Source organism: Erythrolamprus reginae, chromosome 3 (genome assembly GCF_031021105.1).
Source record: "Erythrolamprus reginae isolate rEryReg1 chromosome 3, rEryReg1.hap1, whole genome shotgun sequence".
NCBI classification, from domain to species: Eukaryota; Metazoa; Chordata; class Lepidosauria; order Squamata; family Dipsadidae; genus Erythrolamprus; species Erythrolamprus reginae.
The window spans coordinates 64,639,839-64,661,184 of NC_091952.1; the positions used below are offsets into that span (position 1 = coordinate 64,639,839).

Sequence of the window (21,346 nt, forward strand, 5' to 3'; positions counted from 1 at the left end):
ACTGCATGGTTGTCTCTCTCCATTGGTAGGTTTGTCTCACGTGTAGAGATCGAGAGCACCCACCTTTCCTTCCCCCTCCCAGCCGCCAAAGAGAGCAGCCATCTCAGTTGCCCTCCCCGCACACTTGCAAGCCACCACCGCCGGCTTGCAAAATAGAAAAGCTGCTACCGCCACTGCTGACCACTCAGAAAAGCCACTGCTGGCCGCTGCTGGAAAAAGCCTTTATCTGAGAAGCCACCACCACTTCCCCTGCCTGAAGCAAGCTGCCTGACTGGTTTGAAGACCAACTTCCAAGCTGGAAGACCCCCTGAATTAGGAGTGCAAGGGTTCTTCAAACCTGGCAAGTTTAAGGCTTGTGGACTTAAACCTGGCAAGTTTAAGGCTTGTGACTGAAGGAGGAATTCTGGAAGCTGAAGTCCACAAGTCTTAGAGCTGTCAAGTTTGAAAACCCCTGAGTTAGGGGTTAGGAGTGTAAGGGTCTTCAAACCTGGCAAGTTTAAGGTTTGTGGACTTCAACTCCCATTCCTGAGGTAACATGATTGAAGGAGGAATTCTAGGAGTTGAAGTCAATAAGTCTTGGAGCTGTCAAGTTTGAAGTTTGTAAAAAGTATACATGATTTTAAAAAGTATACATGGTTTTTAAAAGTGTACATGGTTTTAAACAGCATACCTGATTGTAAAAAGTATTCTGCTACACTGGTATTTTATTAAATAATATAATATTGCACCATTTGGTTCAGAATACTTTTTCTCTTGTTTTCCTCCCCTAAAATCTAGGTGTGCCTTATACACCGGTGCGTCTTATACACCAAAAAATACGGTACATAATATAAACCTACTTATTTTCTAACAAACCTTCCCTATCTTAGACTGTCCACGGTTGATGTCTCCAGATTCCTAAGAGGTCAATAAGTGCACTAGAGTGCCTTCCGACCCCTGTCCTATTGTCTCTCCTACAACCAATATATCTTCTCTTCTATCCCTATATCTTTCTTCTATTCTCTCATTGATTATTTTATCCTATACTCTCTCTTTTATTCTTTCTCTAATTCTATTTCCTCAAAGGTGTCCTCTATTACCTTCATTGTGTATTATTGTGTATTGGACTAACTAACTAACTAACTAACAAACAAACAAACAAACAAACAAATAAATAATACAATTTTCCCAAACCTTATAATATTCCTTATCCTCTCTATCCTGCAATTCTAGAGTCAGTTTAACCATCTCCGCACAGTCCATTACTTTCTTAATTATCATACTGTCTGAAGGGCTACTTTCCAATTTCCAATTCTGCACATTGTTGGATAATCAAGGCAGGTTGAAGACAAATCAAGAATTGAAAGATCAGGGAATAAACATTGACTCATGGCCGTACCTACAATTACAGACAAGATATAAAAAGGGTGTAGAAAAAGATGGACAACCAATAGATAAAATCCTCCTAGGAATGGAGGAGAAATTTATATCTAAAATGTATGTTAAAAATCAATAGAGGAGGTAGTAAAAGGAAATATGATAGCTTGGGCAAGGAATGTTGGCTATAATATTTAATTGGAGGATTGGGAAAAATTGTGGACAAAAAGTTATAAATTAACAAAATAAAGAAAACCTATATATCCATTCTTTAATCCACATTAGTATTGCTTATTGATGATATAATTCCCAATCCGGGAGTCCGAAGCCACTTCTAACTTGACTGTCCTCTAATAATTTGAGTTTTGTTCTAGTTTTTTCCTCTGTCCATACAAATTTAGTTATTATTTTGTTTAATTCACCAAAAAAGTTGATCTAATTTTATGGGAATCATTTGGAATAGATTTTGGAAGTACATTCATTTTAATTGACGTAATTTTCCCCCTAGTGATCATTATAACTTCCCCCATTGTTCCAAATCTTGTTTTGTTTTTTGCAATAATCTTTTGAAATTATTCTCTTTTATTGTTGAACATCTCTCTGACAGCCAAATTCCAAATTCACCCCAACCAGCCCAAGATTATTATTGGGTTAACTTATAAAATAATCACAAGTGCCACTCCAATTTTTCACTCCTAATTTATCTTCCAACAAAATGTTTTGCATGGCACAATTAGCACATGAGTCCCCCAGGGCTGTGTACTCTCTCTACTTCTTTTCTCTCTATGTACCAATGACTGCATCTCAAAAGATTCCTCTGTTAAAATACTGAAGTTTACAGATGATACAACAGTGATTGGTCTCATTCAAGACAATTATGAATCTGCATACAGACAGGAGATTAAACAACTAGCCTTGTGGTGCAACTGAAACAATCTTGAACCAAATACATTCAAAACCATAGAAATGGTAGTGGTTTTTAGAAGAAAATCTCCTATACTACCACCTCCTAACAATATTAGATAACACACTATCAACAGGTAGAGTCCTTCAAATTTCTAGGTTTGGGATACAGTAAGTTAGAAATTCCATATGAAATGAGTAAAAAGTACTTTTTGGACAATTTGCCGAGTTGACGCAAAGCTACATGTTGAACCAAATGGGCGAAACGTTATCCTTGTAGTCTTGTTTCTTGAATATACCTTTGACATTTACAGATATGTAAAAACATAAGCTGACTCTCTGTCAAAATGGAGCTCATCCATGTGAACAGTATTAGATATACTGCATTTTTGGAGTATAAGACGCACCTTAGTTTTGGGGGAGGAAAATAGGGAAAAGAATCTGCTTACCAGTTATTCATCTGGCTAGCGTCCTTAGCCAGCACATTATTTTATCCCCTGATTAGGGGTTTTAAAAAAAACTTTATTCGAAGAGAGTAACAATGAAAGAGCTTGCAAGTCAGTAAGAGCTGGGAATATAATTAGCACCTGTAAAGAAACATTCAGAGCAAGTAGGGCAATGGAAAAAAACCCTGCAAAGACTTAGGGCTTGGAAAACATTCTTCATAGAGAGTAACAATGAAAGAGCTTGCAAGCCAGTAAGAGCTGGGAACATTGTTAATACCTGGTTAGGACTGGAAAGAAACTTATTCAGACCAAGTTAGAGCAATGAAAAAAACCATTTTGCCTGCAAACCTGCAAAGACTTAGGGCTTGGAAAATATCCTTTGCAGAGAGAAACAATGAAAGAGCTTGCAAGGTAAGAACTGAGAAGATCGTTAGCAGCTAGTTAGAACTGAAAAAAAGCTACATTAATAGTATAAGATAAACCCAAATTATCAGCTTCTTTTAAGGAGGAAAAAGATGCGTCTTATACTCCAAAATATGGTACATCCCTCATGGCTGGTGAAGGCTTCCCAGGAGGTGACATATGACTGGATTCGGACTGGTGAATTCTTCCTTGAGAGAGGGAATGATTCCCCCACTTCTTAAGAAAGTAGGATTTGTTTCTTTCTCAATGAATTATTGAGCCATACTGAACAATTTTTATCCTTTCCGCTCAATGGATTATCTGCAATCCTTTCAATTCAATTTCAACCCTAAGCCCGGGACGGAAATAACACTGGTCATGCTTTGACTTGTGGTGGAAGCAGGATGGTGGTAATGCATCCATCCTTGTTCTTAATTTCTCAGTTGTCTCTGGTATCATCAACCATGATATCCTTCTGGATCAGCCCTAGTGTTGAGAGTGAGTGGCAGCTATATTTCTCTACTACTGCTCCTTGCTCTGAGGCCAGTTTTAGTAGAATGTAAATGGAAAGGAACCTGCAAGGTTTGGTACTCTCTCCACTCCTCTTTAATCCAATAAAGGAGAATATTTGTAACTCAGGGTTGAAATGAGGGATCCTTGGTGCTCTCTGAGCTTGCTCATTTACTTGCAGATGTTTCATTACCCAAACTAGGTAACTTCATCAGTGCTAGTCTTTTTTCACCTGCTTTCTTGAGCTATTTTCCATTTGGTTGTACAATGGAGTTGGTTTGTATCTGACACTGATAGGTAAGGCATGTAGTAGGCATTAATACAGGAAGAAAAGTTGTTCTCTGGTGGCAGGCCTGGGGGCCATGAATTGTCCATCTTTCATGGCCAAATTTTATTTTATGAATGGTGTGCATGCATAAGATTTGACTGGTTTTTATATAAATGGGTTTTATCGGGGTTAATTTTTTTTAGAGTTTATATTCAACTTATTTTTCTTGCTGTATCTTTTTGTATTGTATTATATTATGTTGTAAGCTGCCCTGAGCCCTTTGGGATTGGGTGGCATAGAAGTCAAATAAATAAATAAGTGTAACTTTAGGTAATTTTTCATATTTGCATGCTGTCTGGCATTGATGATGTTTCTTAGTTTGGGTAATGAAACATCAAAATGAAAACAAGCAACCTTATAGAGCACTCATTGTTTAATATCTACATGAAGGTACTGGTGGAGACATTCCATCACCACTAAGTTAATATCAACACATTGATGTTTCCTTACTTTACATTTACGTCCTCAGCAAACTAAGCAATACTGTTTATACCCTGTCCTAGTGTCTGAAAGCTTTGAGGTATTGGATGGGGAATAAGAGATTTCGGCTCAACTCTGATAAAACTGAGTAGCTTTTGGTTTGGGGACTTCCAGGGATTTATCTTTTGTTGTTGTTGTTGTTGTTGTTGTTGTTGTTGTTGTTATGAATGGGGTAGCTCTGCCTCAAACTGATTGTGTGGAATCTGGGACTCCTGCTTGAAGTGCAAGTGAAAACCCTGCCCAGGAGAGCCTATGTAGAACTTCATGTGGTGCATCAGTTGCATCCTTTCCTGGATCAGGAGGCTCTGCTCTCAATCCCTCATGCCTAGGTTGCCTCCTGAATGCACCACTTCATGTGTTCTACATGGGATGGGCCTTGATGTGAATTTAGAGTCTGCATCTGGTCCAAAATGCAGCAGTGTGGGCAGTTATGTATACTCCTTGAGTAGTTTTGACTACCGGCATGCTTTCAGATGCCATTCAAAGTGCTGGAAATGATCTATTAAACTCTGCATTCTATGATGTAATTTAAGAGGCCAAGATATTTGAGGAACCACCTCTTTCCGTTTATATCTACCAATCCCATCAGATACAAAAGGAGAAATATGTTACAGTATGGATCCCTTAATTTAAGGCAGGAGTCTCCAACCTTGGCAACTTTAACACTTGTGGACTTCAACTCCCAGAGTTCCTCAGCCAGCAAAATTTGGAGACCCCTGATCTAAGGAATAAAAGAGTCATCATGCTGAGGACTCTAGAAGTAGAGCCCTTTCAGTAGTTGTACTCAATGGGATGTATGATTGTATTCACTGCTGTAATTATTTTTTGTGATGTTTTTAATATGGTTGTATATTTATTACATTTATTTATATTTGTATTCTCACTCCAGTTTTTAATTGTTCTATGCTGCCTAGCATCTCATAAATAAAAAGTGTGGCTATGCAAATCTAATAAGTAAATAGCAGTTAAAAAGAAAAGGGGGAGCAAATAAATAATGTAGTGACGCAAATGTTGCGATTTTATGTTTTGCATTAGTTATTCTGATGCAAAGAATATTTTATGATAACTTTATCATGCACATGTCATGACAGTTTGCGCTGATGCATCTGACAGGAATGTAGCTAGTCTGAGTTCTACCAATCAGTTTCCTTGTTGGTTCAGCCTATTAGGTTAAATAGCTCTTCTATGGCCAACATCTTTGTCAAATGAAAGCTGTAAATGCTAGGTTATTTGCTGAGATGCATGATTTATGATTTGCATGTAATGTTTACTTTGAATTCAACCCTGAAACCACTCAATAGTGAGTCCAGTCCAAAAATAAAAAAATGATAATAAAGAACAGAGAACATTTCTGGGCATTATTATTTTTAAAAAATCTTTGATTGATTAAATCCATGGATGGCAATAATTCCAGCTGTTTCCCTCCCCCTCCCCAATCCCATTTATTTATTTCTGGCAAGCAGGTATTTCAGACACCTGCAATGTTTAGTATAAACAGTAACAAAACAAAGCCAAATGTATGTACGATGCAGAAATGTCTCCCAAACCATTTAAACTTCATTAAGAATGTCCAACTACTTAAATGATATTTAGCTGGAGCAGCAAGGATTCTGTTAAACACACCGCTTCTATTGTTCCACCGGGTATTGCAGAATGTTGGAAAAAGAATTGTGTGAAGAACTGAGATTCCCGCATTCTGTCAACCAATAACACTTTGAGCCCTTTGGGATTGGGCGGTATAGAAGTCGAATAAATAAAATAAATAAATAAGTGACCAAATTCATCTTAAAAGAGGGACAGTTTTGAAGCACCTCTAAATATTGTGGTGTTCTCTCCTCTTACGTGTTCTGTCTGGGTCCCCCCAGACGCCAACACCAACCAAAAAGAGTAGCCAGACACACTGGTAAAAAGCAAAGGCAGTTTATATAATTCAAAGCAAACACAGGTAACAAAAACTGTTCTTACAGACAGGAACACTATGAAGCTTCACAGAGGTTTCACGAAGGCCAGGCAATAAAACAGGATTCTTGCTGGCAAAAACAACGCTGGAGATAATAAAACCCACGCCTCCCCCAAGTCTTCCAGACTTCTAGGCCTCAAGCCAAGATCAGAGACGCCGAGAATCAAAGCAAGGTTACAGGACTCCCAATTGATAACTCTCCATGAGACTGTAAGGGCGGGCCTGCCTTTTCAACCCTGCTGAGGAGAACCACACCCAAACCCAGCTGTTGCCAATTCAGGGATGGAAATACCTTTCTAATTGGCCCCGTCTTTGAGCTGCTCGTCGCTGCCTCATGTCTATTATAGCCTGTGCATCTTCATCCAATGAATCCAGGCTACTAGCTGGGGAGAGCCCCCCCCGGGGGGTCTCAGGCTGCTCTCCCTCCTCCTCTTCCTGACGTTCCTCTCCCCCGTCTGCCTGGTCCTCCCCCTCCTGTTCACTGTCCTCCTCCTCTGGGCATGGATCCGGCAGAGATCCAGCCGGTCCCTGAGGAGCCTCAGGCTGAATCACAACATTACGCCTCCCTTCCTTTCATAGCAGTCACATCATTCTGAGGAGAGCTATTGTTGAGGTATCAAAAGGAATTCCAGAAGCTGTGACTTTTGTGCTTTTTCTGTCTTGTTTTTTTAATAAATAAAATAATTCTATAAGCATAGCTTTCTTATAGCTTTGAGGCATGGTTTTTTTTTTGATGCAATACAAGCATTGCTGACATGATTGGCTTGGGAAAAGTCTTCAGATTTTAGAGCAGTTTTAAAAGGAGTGCTTGGGCTCTATATTTCTCTAAAGTCCAGCCCTTAGATAAGTATCATCAATCACAAGATTTCACCAATGACTTTAATCAGAAAGTTCATAAGGGATTCATTTTTTTAAAAAAATATTTATTTTATTTATTTATTTGATTTGTATGCCTCCCAGAGGATTATGGTAATCATTAAAAAAGAACTTTTTAATTTATCATTTTCTATTCATTCTTATACATGGTTACTTATCCAATTCTGCACATTTTCTTCAACTCTTGCCTCAATTATTCTTCACCCCCTCAAATTTCATATTTTATTATCCGTTTTAAAAATTATTAATTTATAAGACTCCTGAATTAAAAATAACTCTGGGCATCTTACTGCTAAAAATATACAATATGTAACTAAGAAGGTGATTACCATATTTTGGGGAGTATAGGATACACTAGAGTATAAGATGCAACTAGATTTTGGAGGTGGAAAACAAGGAAAATGTATTCTGAACCAAATGGCAAGTAATATATTATTTAATAAAATACCAGTGTAGCAGAATACATTTTACAAACATGTATACTTTTTACAACCATGTACACTTTTTACAAACTTCAAACTTGACAGCTTTAAGACTAGTGGACTTCAGCTTCCAGAATCCCTCCTCCGGTCATGCTAGATGGGGTAATTAGAAGGCAAAAACAGCCCTGTTTTTGCAAAAAACCTAGCCATTTTTCACTCTTTTTTCACAAGGGAAGCCTGCAAAGAGCTGCTGGGGTGTGGCAAAAATGGCCCTGTCTCTGTGAAAAATGGGTTTAAAAAATTGTCCATTTTTTGCAAAGATGGGACCATTTTTGCCACCCCCTGCACCCCTGCAGACTTCCCAGACCCTCTGTCCAAAAAGGGGAGTGGGGGCGGGGCTTTGGGACAGCAAAAATGGCTGCATTCTGTGTATAAAACGCACCAATATTTTGACTTTTGGGAGGGGGAAGGTGCTTCTTATAATCTGAAAAATATGGTAGATGCATGACAGACAGATGAGAGGGAGGGAAGAGAACTAAAACAAAGGGAGGGAGGAGAAGAATTCAAAACAAAACAAGCAAAAGAACAAAAATTGCCATCAAAGTTATGTTCTCCCAAAACAAAGAGAACATCCATGTCTTCAATAGTTTCCTGAATTACATTTGTGTGAGAGCTGCACAAACAGGAGAGGGGGATCATTCCAGAAAGCAGGAATTGTAAAAGGCGTGCTTTCTATTCTTTCAGTTCCCTTTCTATTTGGTCTATTTTGTCCTCCTGTCTCCATTTTTTAGATTTGTTCCTTCTTGCCAAAATTAGGAGTCACATGCTGAGAGAGATGTTTGGATGCATCAGCAGCAAGGCAAAGAGAAGCCAGCTCCATCAGAACTTTCTGAATGCAAGGGAAAGGCTAGGAAAGCAAGAAACCCATGCGATATTGTCCTTTCCAATGCCTGCTTTTGATTGACTTGGTTTCCTACGCAGGAATTTGAAATGTTGATAACCCATGGCTATTAGAATTCCTCCAATGGCCTTGATCAATTTATGGGCCTTATATTGTTCATATCTATTACAACTTAAATCTGATTATTTTTGGTACATCACATTTAGATCAGGAAAAACTATTCAGTAGTTTTTATATTTCCTTTGCACATTTTTGCACTGTGGCCTATGCAACAGTGTTTTTAATTCTTGATGCCTGCACATAGGCAGATATGGAACAGGTCTTCTAATGCAAAGCAATGCCTGAACAGGTCTTTTAAGTTATTTTGGCCCGTCACTGCAGACAGTAATCACCTCACACAGCATGAAGCTGGCGCTTTGGAAGTTGGACGTTGTTGGCACAGTGGACTGCAGGAAAAGAAAGCAATAAGTGACCTTTCTGTATTCTCTTTCTCAGCTTTATCCTTAAAATAATATTTGCCTCAATTGAGACCCTTGGCAGGAGAAGCGGACAAATGTTTAAATCATTGGCTCCGTAGGTACAATAGAGATAATAATAATAATAATATGATTTTAAATTGCGCCATTGGGAGGTTCTGCCCCTGAATCTCATATGCTCATGTTTCAGCAGAGGAAACAGTTCTCCCTGTAATATATTGTCAATAAACTGTAGATGCCAGCTCCCAAACTTTTAAAAATGTTTCAAAATTGGCCTTCACCCACTTGTGTCAAACAGTTTTTGAATTGCACAGAGGCTTTTGTGTGAGGACTTCCCACTTCAGCCTGATAAACAAGCCATCTAGAATGAGATGAGATGATGAGTTGAATTGGGACTATAGACATAGCCAATTACATGGCAAAGAACTTGAAGAAATCAAGTAATGATAAAAGTTGAAATAAGTCATATTAAACTATCAGCATTTACCACAGAGAATGATGGTCATTGTTATCTTTTTTCTTGCAAGCTAGACTGAGATTGATAATATGATCTTCTAACACTGTATTTAACATTACTTTTGTAACATTGATTACACCATAAACTAAACAGAAAAGAAGAGTGGGCCTTATTGGGAGCAGTCTGCATTAATTACTTAGTAATTAATGCCATTCAGAAAAAAGCTATTATAGTCAAAGAGAAAGATTTTGGACTGGTTATATTCTCAATGAGAAAAAGATGTGTCCATCATCGCTTCTTCATATTTTTCAGATTACTACTAATTTACACTACTTTCTCAGAAACCCCAGTCAAACTACAGTCAAGATCAATCTGATGAACGGGTAGGAAAAATATTTGCTTAAAGATTCTGGATAGATATTCATTGAAGAGACAAAGCAGAACATTTGGATTCACACACCAAGTATTTGTGAGACTGAATCTATTCAGCCTTGTGAGTCCTTCAGCACAAGCTTAGGTGAAAATATTGTTATCACAGGTATGAAATTTTGAACTGATACATGAACAGACAGGTTTATATGTACAGTACTATACAAAGACACAACTGAAATGATCTTTCTAAGAGGTGTGTCACATGTGGAATAAACTTATTTACTATACTTCTAGATGTGGGAATATCTATTTCAAGGGAGAAAATTAACTCAAGAAATATAGCAGAATATTCTAATATTCTTCAAGTAAGAGCAAATAAATATTATAAGTGTAATTTATAATTAATGCCGTACAAAGAGAAAAATGTCTGAATGCATCTACCAAATGGATTATTTCAGTGCTCGGAGATTTCATCCACAGTTTAAAGTTGTTAGCAGCTTAAATAATTCAGTCAAATTAATTTTAAATGGTAAAGTTATCGGTGAAATAAATGTTTACTTGCACATGACTGAGCAAGGATTTTTTTTGTTTTAGATGTATGTTCTGCAGCATGTTCTAGCACGGAAAAGTATATTTGGTTGTATGGGTACAGAAGGAAAGGAAGAAAATTAGAAAGAATGATTGTTTTGAGAAAAGAGACGCCATGTAGATAAAGCAAAATGAAGCAAATAATAATAAATAACTGTCGGAGCTGTGCTGACAGTTGTGTTTTTAGGGTTTAAACTTACTTTCTAGGGGACAGTTCTGAACTTTACAAGTTTCTAGATCTATTTTCTTTGCATTAGAAAACTATTGTAAAGATTGCTGCTTCCATCATTTCAAAACAATGGTTTGTATTCCTTAATGATATCATCTGGATTCCTAAATGCAGAGTAAATAGCTGGAAAAAAAGTATCTGTTCCGAAGCAACTTATCCCATATTTTAATTATTTATAAAATAACTAGAAATATTAGAGGAAGAACACTTGTTGCTTGTATCCTTATGATTTATATTCATATTTATTGTTTCCTGATTGCTTATTTGTACCCTATGACAATCATTAAGGGTTGTACCTTATGATTCTTGACAAATGTATCTTTTCTTTTATGTACACTGAGAGCATATGCACTAAAGACAAATTCTTTGTGTGTCCAATCACACTTGGCCAATAAAGAATTCTATTCTATTCTAATTCTATTTTATTTGCAGAGTACTGCCTAATAATTTTCAGAGTTCTTCTCTATTATTTAAATTAAAACTAACCTTTACTCTGGCTTATGGATGGAACCAGGAGTTTCATCTTTGTTTTTCTAGGTCATAGAAGAACGAGAGATTCTGTAATTTTAGCCATGGCTGCGCTTGGGTGAAAACATTGATTCACCAGATTAGTTTTCCATAGAACACATGTAACCATGTGGGTCTCTGACAGTCTTCTAAGTGGTGAGAATTTCACCATACATTTACAGGCAGTCCAGAAGCTAGGGAATAACAAAATTCTCCATATCACTTGGCAGGATATCATAGGCAATCTTCTTTTCAAGTGGTTTCATACTCACTTTGTGGTAAGTTTCCACTAAGTCCATGGTAGAATAGGAACAGTCTAGCTTTTACTGACCTGGAGCCAAAGAATCGAGAAAACATTCTGTTTCTACCATTATACAATAGAACCTGTTCCAAAGAAACTATAGAATTGTTGCATTAGGTTTCTTTTCCTCAATCCATGACTGAATTCCATGGTCTCCCCCTATATACTCTATGTTTTGCTTCACATTTGACAACAGCCTTCTAATGCCTCTTGTATCCTGTCTTGAGCAGTTGGTCAGTCAGCTTGTGAAAATAATGTACGTTAGCCAAAACAGATCTCATTTGCCAAGGATGTGGGGAGCAGTGTTTATCATCCACCATGCCAGCCCTAGATGACCTCAACTTCTAACCAGAGTTGAAACAAAATATTTTAAGAGGGGAAAAATAATGAGTCTTTGTCTGTATTCACAGTTCTTTCATAAGGATGTGAGCTATCTTCATGACTAATACATGATAGCAGATTGTGTGAAATACAACTATATTGCCCTTTATATTATTATCATTAAAGGGAGGGTCTTAATTCCAGTCTAGGAACTAAAACTTTTGAACTCTACCCAAGACTTTCATTTTTTTTCAGCCAGAAATACAGCTTTAGAGATATGTAGTATGATAGCCTTACACATAAAAAACTTATTATAACAACATTACTTTCTGTATGGTGTGAAAAGAAAAGAATTTGTTTGATCGATGTGGAGAATTCCATATTTGACACAACTGTTTATTTTTATTTATTTATTTTTAATGATTTTTTAAAACCCTCAGTGGGAAACATTAACTTCTTTTATATGAAAGTCCAGAGAATACTAACAACAATCAAAACAATGAAGATTTATTAATCTAAAACAGGGATCATATGTACAATATCTTGGGAAAAAGGCCTAATGAACTCAGGTTCTTAGTGCCAAATAACATTTCCGAAGACTGTGTTATACAGGATGTACAATGTATCACGATTTCTTAAGAACTACTGGTAAAATGACAGACCCTGAATGAAATTAGTATCTGGCAAAGTGGCAAGAAACTCTTGGTTCAGTTTCAAAACCTAATTGAAACTGTTAGCAAGAAACATTGAGGCAACTTCCACGCAATGCCATGAAGCAATGGGCTATACAAGTAACTAGTCATAAACAAGCTCTTTCCATGTGTAGGCAAACTTATGGAGCAAAGTGTTGGTAATGACCTTTAAAGCCCTACATGGCATTGGGCCAGAATACAACTGGAACCACCTTCTACTGCACGAATCCCAACGGCCGATAAGGTCCCACAGAGTTGGCCTTCTCCAGGTCCCGTCGACCAAACAATGTCATTTGGCGGGTCCCAGGGGAAAAACCTTCTCTGTGGCGGCCCCGGCCCTCTGGAACCAGCTCCCCCCAGAGATTAGAACAGCCCCCACCCTCCTTGTGTTTTGCAAATTACTTAAGACCCACCTTTGTCGCCAGGCATGGGGGAGTTAAGTTATCCTTTCCCCCTAGGCTACTACAAGTTATGCATGGTATGTTTGTGTGTATGTTTGGTTTTTTTATATAATGAGGGTTTTTTTAGTTGTTTTTATTAATTGGATTGTTCATGTTGTTTTACCACTGTTGTTAGCCGCCCCGAGTCTGCGGAGAGGGGCGGCATACAAATCCAATAAAAAGAAAAGGAAAAAAAGAGAATGTGATAATATACTGTGAGATTTGTTATATTTTATTTGGTGGTCTCATTTCTGTCACATGTAAGAACATTTCATCCTATTTTTCTGTAAAATAAAAGCCACATTTTCAGCATTGCATCCTGAAGACTCATATTAAAGCAACCCATTAAATACATAAGGGTTTTTAAAAAAATCTAATATTGGTATATTTCAGAGGTGAGTTCTGGATTATCGCGCTGCCAGTTCATTCAGGGATGCATCACGCAGGTGCATACAGGCACAGTACTTAAAATAGCTTCTGTTCATGCGAGAAGCAAAAAACAAGATGGCAACGCCAATGGCTCCGTTGAGAGAATCTGCTTGGGGGCGTGGCAAGCCTGGGTTGCTGCCAGTTCCAGCAACCCAGGCCGCAAAATTACTACCGGTTCTATAGAAGCAGTCCAAACCAGGAAAAACCCATCTCTGATATTATTTTACTGAAAGAGTAGTAGATCCTTGGAACAAACTTCCAGCAGACGTGGTTGGTAAATCCACAGTAACTGAATTTAAACATGCCTGGGATAAACATATATCCATTGTAAGATAAAATACAGTAAATAGTATAAGGGCAGACTAGATGGACCATGAGGTCTTTTCTGCCGTCAGTCTTCTATGTTTCTATATTTCTATATATTTGGGTCATAACTTTGGAATCTTTTAGGTTGACACTTACAATGAATTTGCAGAATCTTAAACACAGAGAAAAAAATGGCACCTTTTAAAACCCATTGTTATACTCCAGCTGCACCTGGATATTTTGCTTTTTAATACTGTTGGGAAATGTTGATCTTTAACTTTTTGGGATTCCAATTTATCAAAGAGATACAAATTGTTTTGACCTGGAATAATTTTATGTCTAAGCTGTACAAAATTGTTAGCAATATTCTATTCTTTACCCATTTGATATAATATTAGTATATTAATATTAATAATAAGTATTTTATTAATAAATATTTAATATTATTAATAATATTATGCATGATGGTGCATAAGTGCACTATCATGCCTACCACCCCTGTCCTAGTGTCCAAATGTACCTTTACCCACTCTGCTTTTTTAAATCTTTATACCATATCTATTATCTTGTACACGTTTTGACAAATAAATAAATAAATAAAATAAAATATTCGCAATTCAACTCTAAGTCAGAACACATCTTGACACACACAAAAATTGTGTTCCTGTTGGAAGAATCATTCAGATAATTAGCATATGAAAATATTTGCCTGCTCTACTTGCTACAATGTGAGCTAGAAAGTGTGAGGGCTGGAGCAAGGTTGGTAATAGAATGCTCTTGAAGTTGAACTAAATATGCACTAAAAATAAAATATTATTCTTTAAGAAACCAGAGTACTAGAGTTAGATTTTATAGTATTAATTTACCACAAAAATGGCATGACATAACATCATAACATAATACAATGCATTTGCTTTATTATTATTTTTATTATTATTATTACTATTATTATTATTATTATTATGTCAATACAACACAGCAAACAAGGTCACTATGCTGGATTTCGTATTTTATCACCAGTCGGGCGCTTCCCAAGCACCTAGAACTGCGTGATATAGCGGCGAATTATGTTTGCCGATCCCAGTAAAAGCAGCCTTTTGCAATTGACAAATGAAGATTTTGTCAATTCCGATAGTTTTCAAATTATTATTATTATTATTATTATTATTATTATTATTATTACTACTACTACTATTATTATTACTATTATTATTATTATTATTAATTAGACTTGTATGCCGCCCCTGTCTGAGGACTCGGAGCGGCTCACAAAATACAACACAACAATAATATGCGTACAAATCTAATAGTTAAAATTCTAAACATTTAAAGATATAAGTCTACAAAATGTTACATTTTGAAAGTTTTCTGTATTGCCTTTGCAAAATATTTTGTTGTAGATTATTGCCTTATTAACTAGATAAATGTGTCTCCTACATGCAACTATATTCATACATTTTTAACTGCTTCAGTATTGGTATATTTAAATTAATCTTTATGCAATGAAAAAAGTGGAATATAGAGATGTAGAGCAGTGATTTTCAACCTTTTTTGAGCCGCGGCACATTTTTTACATTTACAAAATCCTGGGGCACACCACCAACCAAAATGACACAAAATGACACTCTAAGACACTCTCCTCTCTTTTTCCATCCCTGTCTCCTCCCCCCCTTGTGTGTGTGTGTGTATGTGTGTGTATACACACCCTTGAACCATTTCCAAAATTAAGTGAGGGCTGAGATTTTTTTCTCTCTTATTCTTTGGGTGCTTTTTTATAATCTGCTTTAAATCAAGAGTCACTTCTCTCTCTTTTCTTTCTCTCTCTTTCCTCTCATTCTCTGCCTCAATCATTTTCTCATTTCTCTTTTTTTCCTCCCTTTTTTGCTCATTTCTCTTGCTCTTTCCCCCTTCCTCTCATTTTCTCTCTCTCTCTCTCTCTCCTGCCTTCTTTCTCTCTCACTCTTGCTTTCTTTCTCTCTCTCTCTCTCTCAGCAAAAAGTTGCGAGATTGGAACCTGAGCTTCCTTCTTCGCGGCATACCTGACCATGTCTCGCGGCACGCTAGTGTGCCTCGGCACACTGGTTGAAAAACACTGATGTAGAGAAATGTGTATGGACAGGAAACTATGAGCAGTTTGTGCCAGACTGAGAAAGAAATGAAAGTATTTAGGAAGTCTGTCACTGCCTATTCATTTTGTTCATTAATTGTTTTATGAAATATTGACTTCTGATTATTTCACAGACATTATTTATATCCCAACAGGTATATTGGGGCCCTAGGCACAAGGGTGATCTGTGATAACATACCAGGACTAGTCAATAAACAGAGGCACTTGTGCCAGAGTTACCCAGATATCATGCAATCCATAGGGGAAGGAGCTAAAGAGTGGATTCGGGAATGCCAGAACCAATTCCGTCACCATCGTTGGAACTGCAGCACTTTGGACAGAGACCACACTGTTTTTGGTAGAGTCATGCACCGAAGTAAGTCCTATTATAAGTTCAGTGACACTAAGGTAGTATGAACTTCCTTCTCTTCTCTTCTCTCCTTCCCTACCCTTCCCTTCTCTTCCATTTCTCTCTCTCTCTCTGTATTATCTTTCTATTTCTTCTGCTACATACTAAATATTTTACAAGATTAGAATATGTTTAAATTTGGAGGATGAAATAAAATAAGAAAAATTGAGTAATAAGGGAAATTTGAGATTTTAGAAATTTAGGGCCTTTAGAAATGACAGAATAAAAATAAAATAAGTAAAGGTATACATTGGGGAAAGGGAGGAGTATGGTCTAAAATGAAAAAAGGTGGACTTGAAGGATAAGTAAGAAAAGAGGTACAAGAGACAATGAATATGTATGGAAGATAAGCTTTAGCAATTAATTTGGAAGAAAACTGAAAATTAAAGATAGTAGACCCAGGCGACAAAAATAGGTGGCAAGGAGGTAGCATTAGAATAACAGTAAAGATACCTAGAAGAATAGTTTGTGTGTGTTGTGTGTTGTTTGTGTGTGTGTGTGTATGTATGTATGTATGGATTGATGGATGGATGGATGGATGGATAAAGGAAAAGATACAAGTTTAAGAGTAGTACCGATGCTGGAATGAAGTTAAGGATTTGAGTTACTCATCTGTTAACCATAAAATGGATTATGATTAGATGTACTCAGGGAAGGACAAGAGAATGGAAGAGGAAATAGAAAGGAAGGGGAGAGAGGGAGAGGGGAAGTAGGAAAGAGGGAAGGGAGGGAGATAGTGGGAGAGAAATAATGTGAAATATAGAGGGAAAACAGACAGGAGATAAAAATACAAAAGGTGAAAAATTAGGATATTTGTTTATGGAATATTGAGCAGAAATGTATAGTTATGTATGTTTTGATATGATTTACTGTATATGTATGGATGTCTGTGTGAAGTTGAGGAAAAATTAAAAATTAAAAAAAGACTTAGTTAACAGTTGATTCTAGTTAGAAAAGTTCGCTAATTATAAATTCAGATACTGACTTGCTACAGTTTTTAACCACATTTGCAGGTTTAAATGTAAAATAAATTCACTGGAGCTGATTATATTTATCATATGAATGGCTTTTGAGCTTAAAGGAAAAGTTGGCAGTATGGTGGAAATGTTGTAATGAGGAATTATGCCTGTTTACTTATGTGTTTACTCAGAATTCCTGTTATATTCAGTGAGATTTACTTCCATGAAGAATTGTAATCTTCTTTCAGCAGGAAATGGCCCAAGGTTTTTGAGAAAATGGCTTTTCTCACTTCGTAAATTACAAGATTGGCACCAAGTTTGTAATCACGTGTTTACAAGTTTACAGAGTTTATTTAAAGTTTGCACTCTTGAAATTGTAAACAACAGAGTTTGGAATAATTCTCCAAGATTAAAATACAGTATTTTCTTTATTTAGTAAATTCAATTATTTGAGTGCAAGAATCTAAATTTTAATATTTGACATCTATACGATTTTAATAATTGAAAAACTCCCTTCTGAATTTTGATCCCAAGGTACCTGGAATGCCTCAGGTTTGGGAAGAACAGTGGGATGTGCAAATTTGCTCCAATTCATTAATTAGGTTTTATTCATCATTTTGATTGATAACATAGAAGACTGACGGCAGAAAAAGACCTCATGGTCCATCTAGTCTGCCCTTATACTATTTCCTGCATTTTTATCTTAGGATGGATATATGTTTATCCCAGGCATGTTTAAATTCAGTTACTGTGGATTTATCAACCACGTCTGCTGGAAGTTTGTTCCAAGCATCTACTACTCTTTCAATAAAATAATATTTTCTCACGTCGCTTCTGATCTTTTCCCCAACTAACTTCAGATTGTGCCCCCTTGTTCTTGTGTTCATTTTCCCATTAAAAACACTTCCCTCCTGAACCATATTTAACCCTTTAACACATTTAAATGTTTCGATCATGTCCCCCCCTTTCCTTTCTATCCTCCAGACTATACAGACTAAGTTCATTAAAGTGTGTGTGTATGTGTGTGTGTGTGTGTAAAGCATAAAAAAGATGGAAAAGGGAAAGTTTCTAAATCCCAAAGTGAAGGAATTCCCTGCTATGTTTGGAGTTTTACACTTTAGGGGGTGCTCCTACAATCCTTCCAAGTTTAGGCTATACATCAACTGCACCATTTCTGGACAGAAAATATTTTGGTATGATTAGTCATATGTTAGTAATCTACAATAATATAGAAAATAGAAACTGGGTTCAGGCCAGGGATGGGTTTCTTTTACCTGCCCTACCAGTTTGAAAGTGTGCACTTTGTGTCAGAAGTGCGTGCTTTGTGCACAGGCACGTTACACCTGGGTATTGACCCTCTGTGCATGCACAGAAGCCTTTTTGCATGCGCGGAGGATTCATGGCCAGCTGCTTTCAAGAGTTGGGGAGAGAGGTTCAGGGGCATGGCAAGCTGGCCATCTCTACCGGTTCAGCGAATGGAATCAAATTTCCACCTTCTTACACAAACCAGTCCAAACCGGTAGCAACCCATCACTGGTTCTAGCACAGAGTTGTTATAGTATTGATATTTTATCTGTGCTAAAAGAGCTGCACTGGCTGTCAATCTGTTATTGAGTCACATAAAAAGTATTACTATTAGTACATAAAGTCTAAACAGGACCTTAAAAGTTTTCCAAGTATGTAAATGTCTTAGGCCAGTGTTTCCCAACCTTGGCAACTTGAAGATATTTGGACTTCAACTCCCAGAATTCCCCAGCCAGCATTCGCTGGCTGGGGAATTCTGGGAGTTGAAGTCCAGATATCTTCAAGTTGCCAAGGTTGGGAAACACTGTCTTAGGCAATTAGGAGCCTGGCAGCAATGCCAAATGAGATTTGTCAAAAGCTTATTTTTTTATTGTAGTCCTTCTCCAGCCATAATTCCCACTAAAGTTTTTATTTTAAGGTGGTTTTTTCCAACTTGTTTTTAATTTAGTTTTACTTTCTTTAAGCCTAAAATCCCTTTTGAAATTATTGTAAACAGCTTTTGGATCTTCTATAATACAAAACAGCGTAGAAATGTTCTAATAAGTGATCTGCCTTTAAAGGGATATATGTTAACATTTTTTCCTGGTGTTTCTGCTGCTACTCATAGAATTTTGCTTCAGTTAGAGTGTACAGGTCTAGTGTACAGGTGTAAAGGTCAGGGAATATTCTGTAAAACGGTGCTTCTCAAATTTGACAGTTTGAATTCATGTGGATTTCAGCTCCCAGAATTCACCATGCATAACATCCAAATTAGCTACCTGAGTTGGGATTGTACCAAATTCGGATTGTAAAAGGGAGGGAATAGCCAAATCTTCTGAAAAGAGACCTTCCTTGTTACCCTTAAGGCAAATAAAATTCACTGTTTGCTTTGAATGAAACTGATTATATATAGGCTGTTCTTTGCATGTTTTTGATTTGCAGTTGCTTTTACAACCATTGTAAAATCAAGTGAAAATTTAGAGATCTATAAAATATTAGGCAGTAGTCTATGCCAGTGTTTCCCAACCTTGGCAACTTGAAGATATCTGGACTTCAACTCCCAGAGTTCCCCAGCCAGCTGGCTGGGGAATTCTGGGAGTTGAAGTCCAAATATCTTCAAGTTGCCAAGGTTGGGAAACACTGGTCTAATGCTATATGAGGATTTGCCAAGCAATTTAATGTTTGTGAAAGAAGTATTTCCCTGTTTTTCTAACCAAACATCTCTGCCATCACCCAATCCCATACATGAATGAGTTAGAACAGGGATGGCAAACCTTTTTTTCCCTTGGGTGCTGAAAGAGCATGCACATACATGCATGAGTGCCCACACCCATAATACAATGCCTGGGGTGATAACAGCTTTTCCCACCCCCCGGAGGCCCTCTAGAGGTGGGGAAATGGGCCTGTTTCTCAACTTCTGGTGGACCCAATAGGCTCATGTTTCATCCTCCCCAGGCTCCAAAGGCTTTCGGAGAGCCAGGGGAGGGTAAAAACGCCCTTCCCAACCCTCCCCCTCGAAGCTCTCTGGAAGCCAAAAATGCCCTCCCCGAGCCTCTGTGTGAGCCAAAAATCAGCTGGCCGGCACACACATGCACATTGGAACTGAGCTAGGGCAACTGCTCAACTGCCAGCAGATTTGGCTCTGCGTGCCACCTGTGGCACCCGTGCCATAGGTTCGCCATCACTGAGCTAGGATAATAGTTGCTCACATTCAAAGCATATAGTCTGAAATGAAGCAGCTTCTATGGTGATTATAAATAAGCAATGGAAATCCTTGAAAATTGGAATACAGAGCCCATGATGGTTTTCTTCATATTGCCCTTTAGCTGTGTTCAGATTACAATTCTGGAATTTATAAAGTCCTCCCAAACCTACTTGAAAGGCACTGATATAGAGGCAGTACAAACTGAAACACCTAAAATATCCATTCCAATGCATAAAAAAGAAAATGAAAATAAAATCTTAAACTGCTTAGCTAGAACATTTTCTTCCTAATTAAGACTCACACCCTTGAATGTTACGTTTCTTTTGTAAGATAGTACATAGCTTGAAAGTCCATTTTTCTGGCATTCTGACTAGATGAACTTTTTCAATAACTTGGCTTTAATTCTTCTTTGGTTTATTCACTGCTAATCCCTCTTTTGATCCAGAAAACATTTTAGCATATTTGCTTGCCATGCCTTAGTTTCCCTTCTTCTAGAATATGAACAGATAGTTCATTTACAATAAAAGCATTATCTCAATTATGCTTTAGCTGTAATGTTACTGTCATATTTTCAGGTTCCTTAAAAATGTTTTCTTCAGTTAGTAGGTGATCTTTTTCTGTTCTTGCTACTTGAGAGCCTCTTACTTGGAGCTGTTAGGAACTGAACATGGATGGGAAAGGGCTTACTTTTCAAATAGGTATTATATTGTTGAGATACAGTATCTTCCAAAGGATTGAATGGATCATCTGTTATTCTCTTAATGCATCTCTTAAAACCCCTTATTTTGCTATGTAAAGATAAAGCGTTGTGTGTCCATAGCTCCATTGATTTTTAACCAATCAATTATTAGGTGGATTAAAAATACCATGAAACACCCAAACAATATACAAACTTTTTTGCTCTTTTCAAAACCATCAAGCTTTTCCCTGATTCATTCATGTTTATTTCTTTTATCTATAT

General features: G+C 37.2%; 1 protein-coding gene across 2 annotated transcripts in view; it reads left to right on the top strand.

Annotated features, from left to right (window-relative positions):
- The window catches only part of WNT2B (Wnt family member 2B), a 41,472-nt gene that overhangs the window by 16,514 nt on the left and 3,612 nt on the right, over positions 1-21,346 (top strand). For both annotated transcript variants that reach the window (XM_070748922.1, XM_070748923.1), the window contains exon 2: positions 15,965-16,185. In XM_070748922.1, coding sequence (XP_070605023.1) covers positions 15,965-16,185 — 221 coding nt within the window. The remainder of the gene's footprint in view (positions 1-15,964; positions 16,186-21,346) is intronic.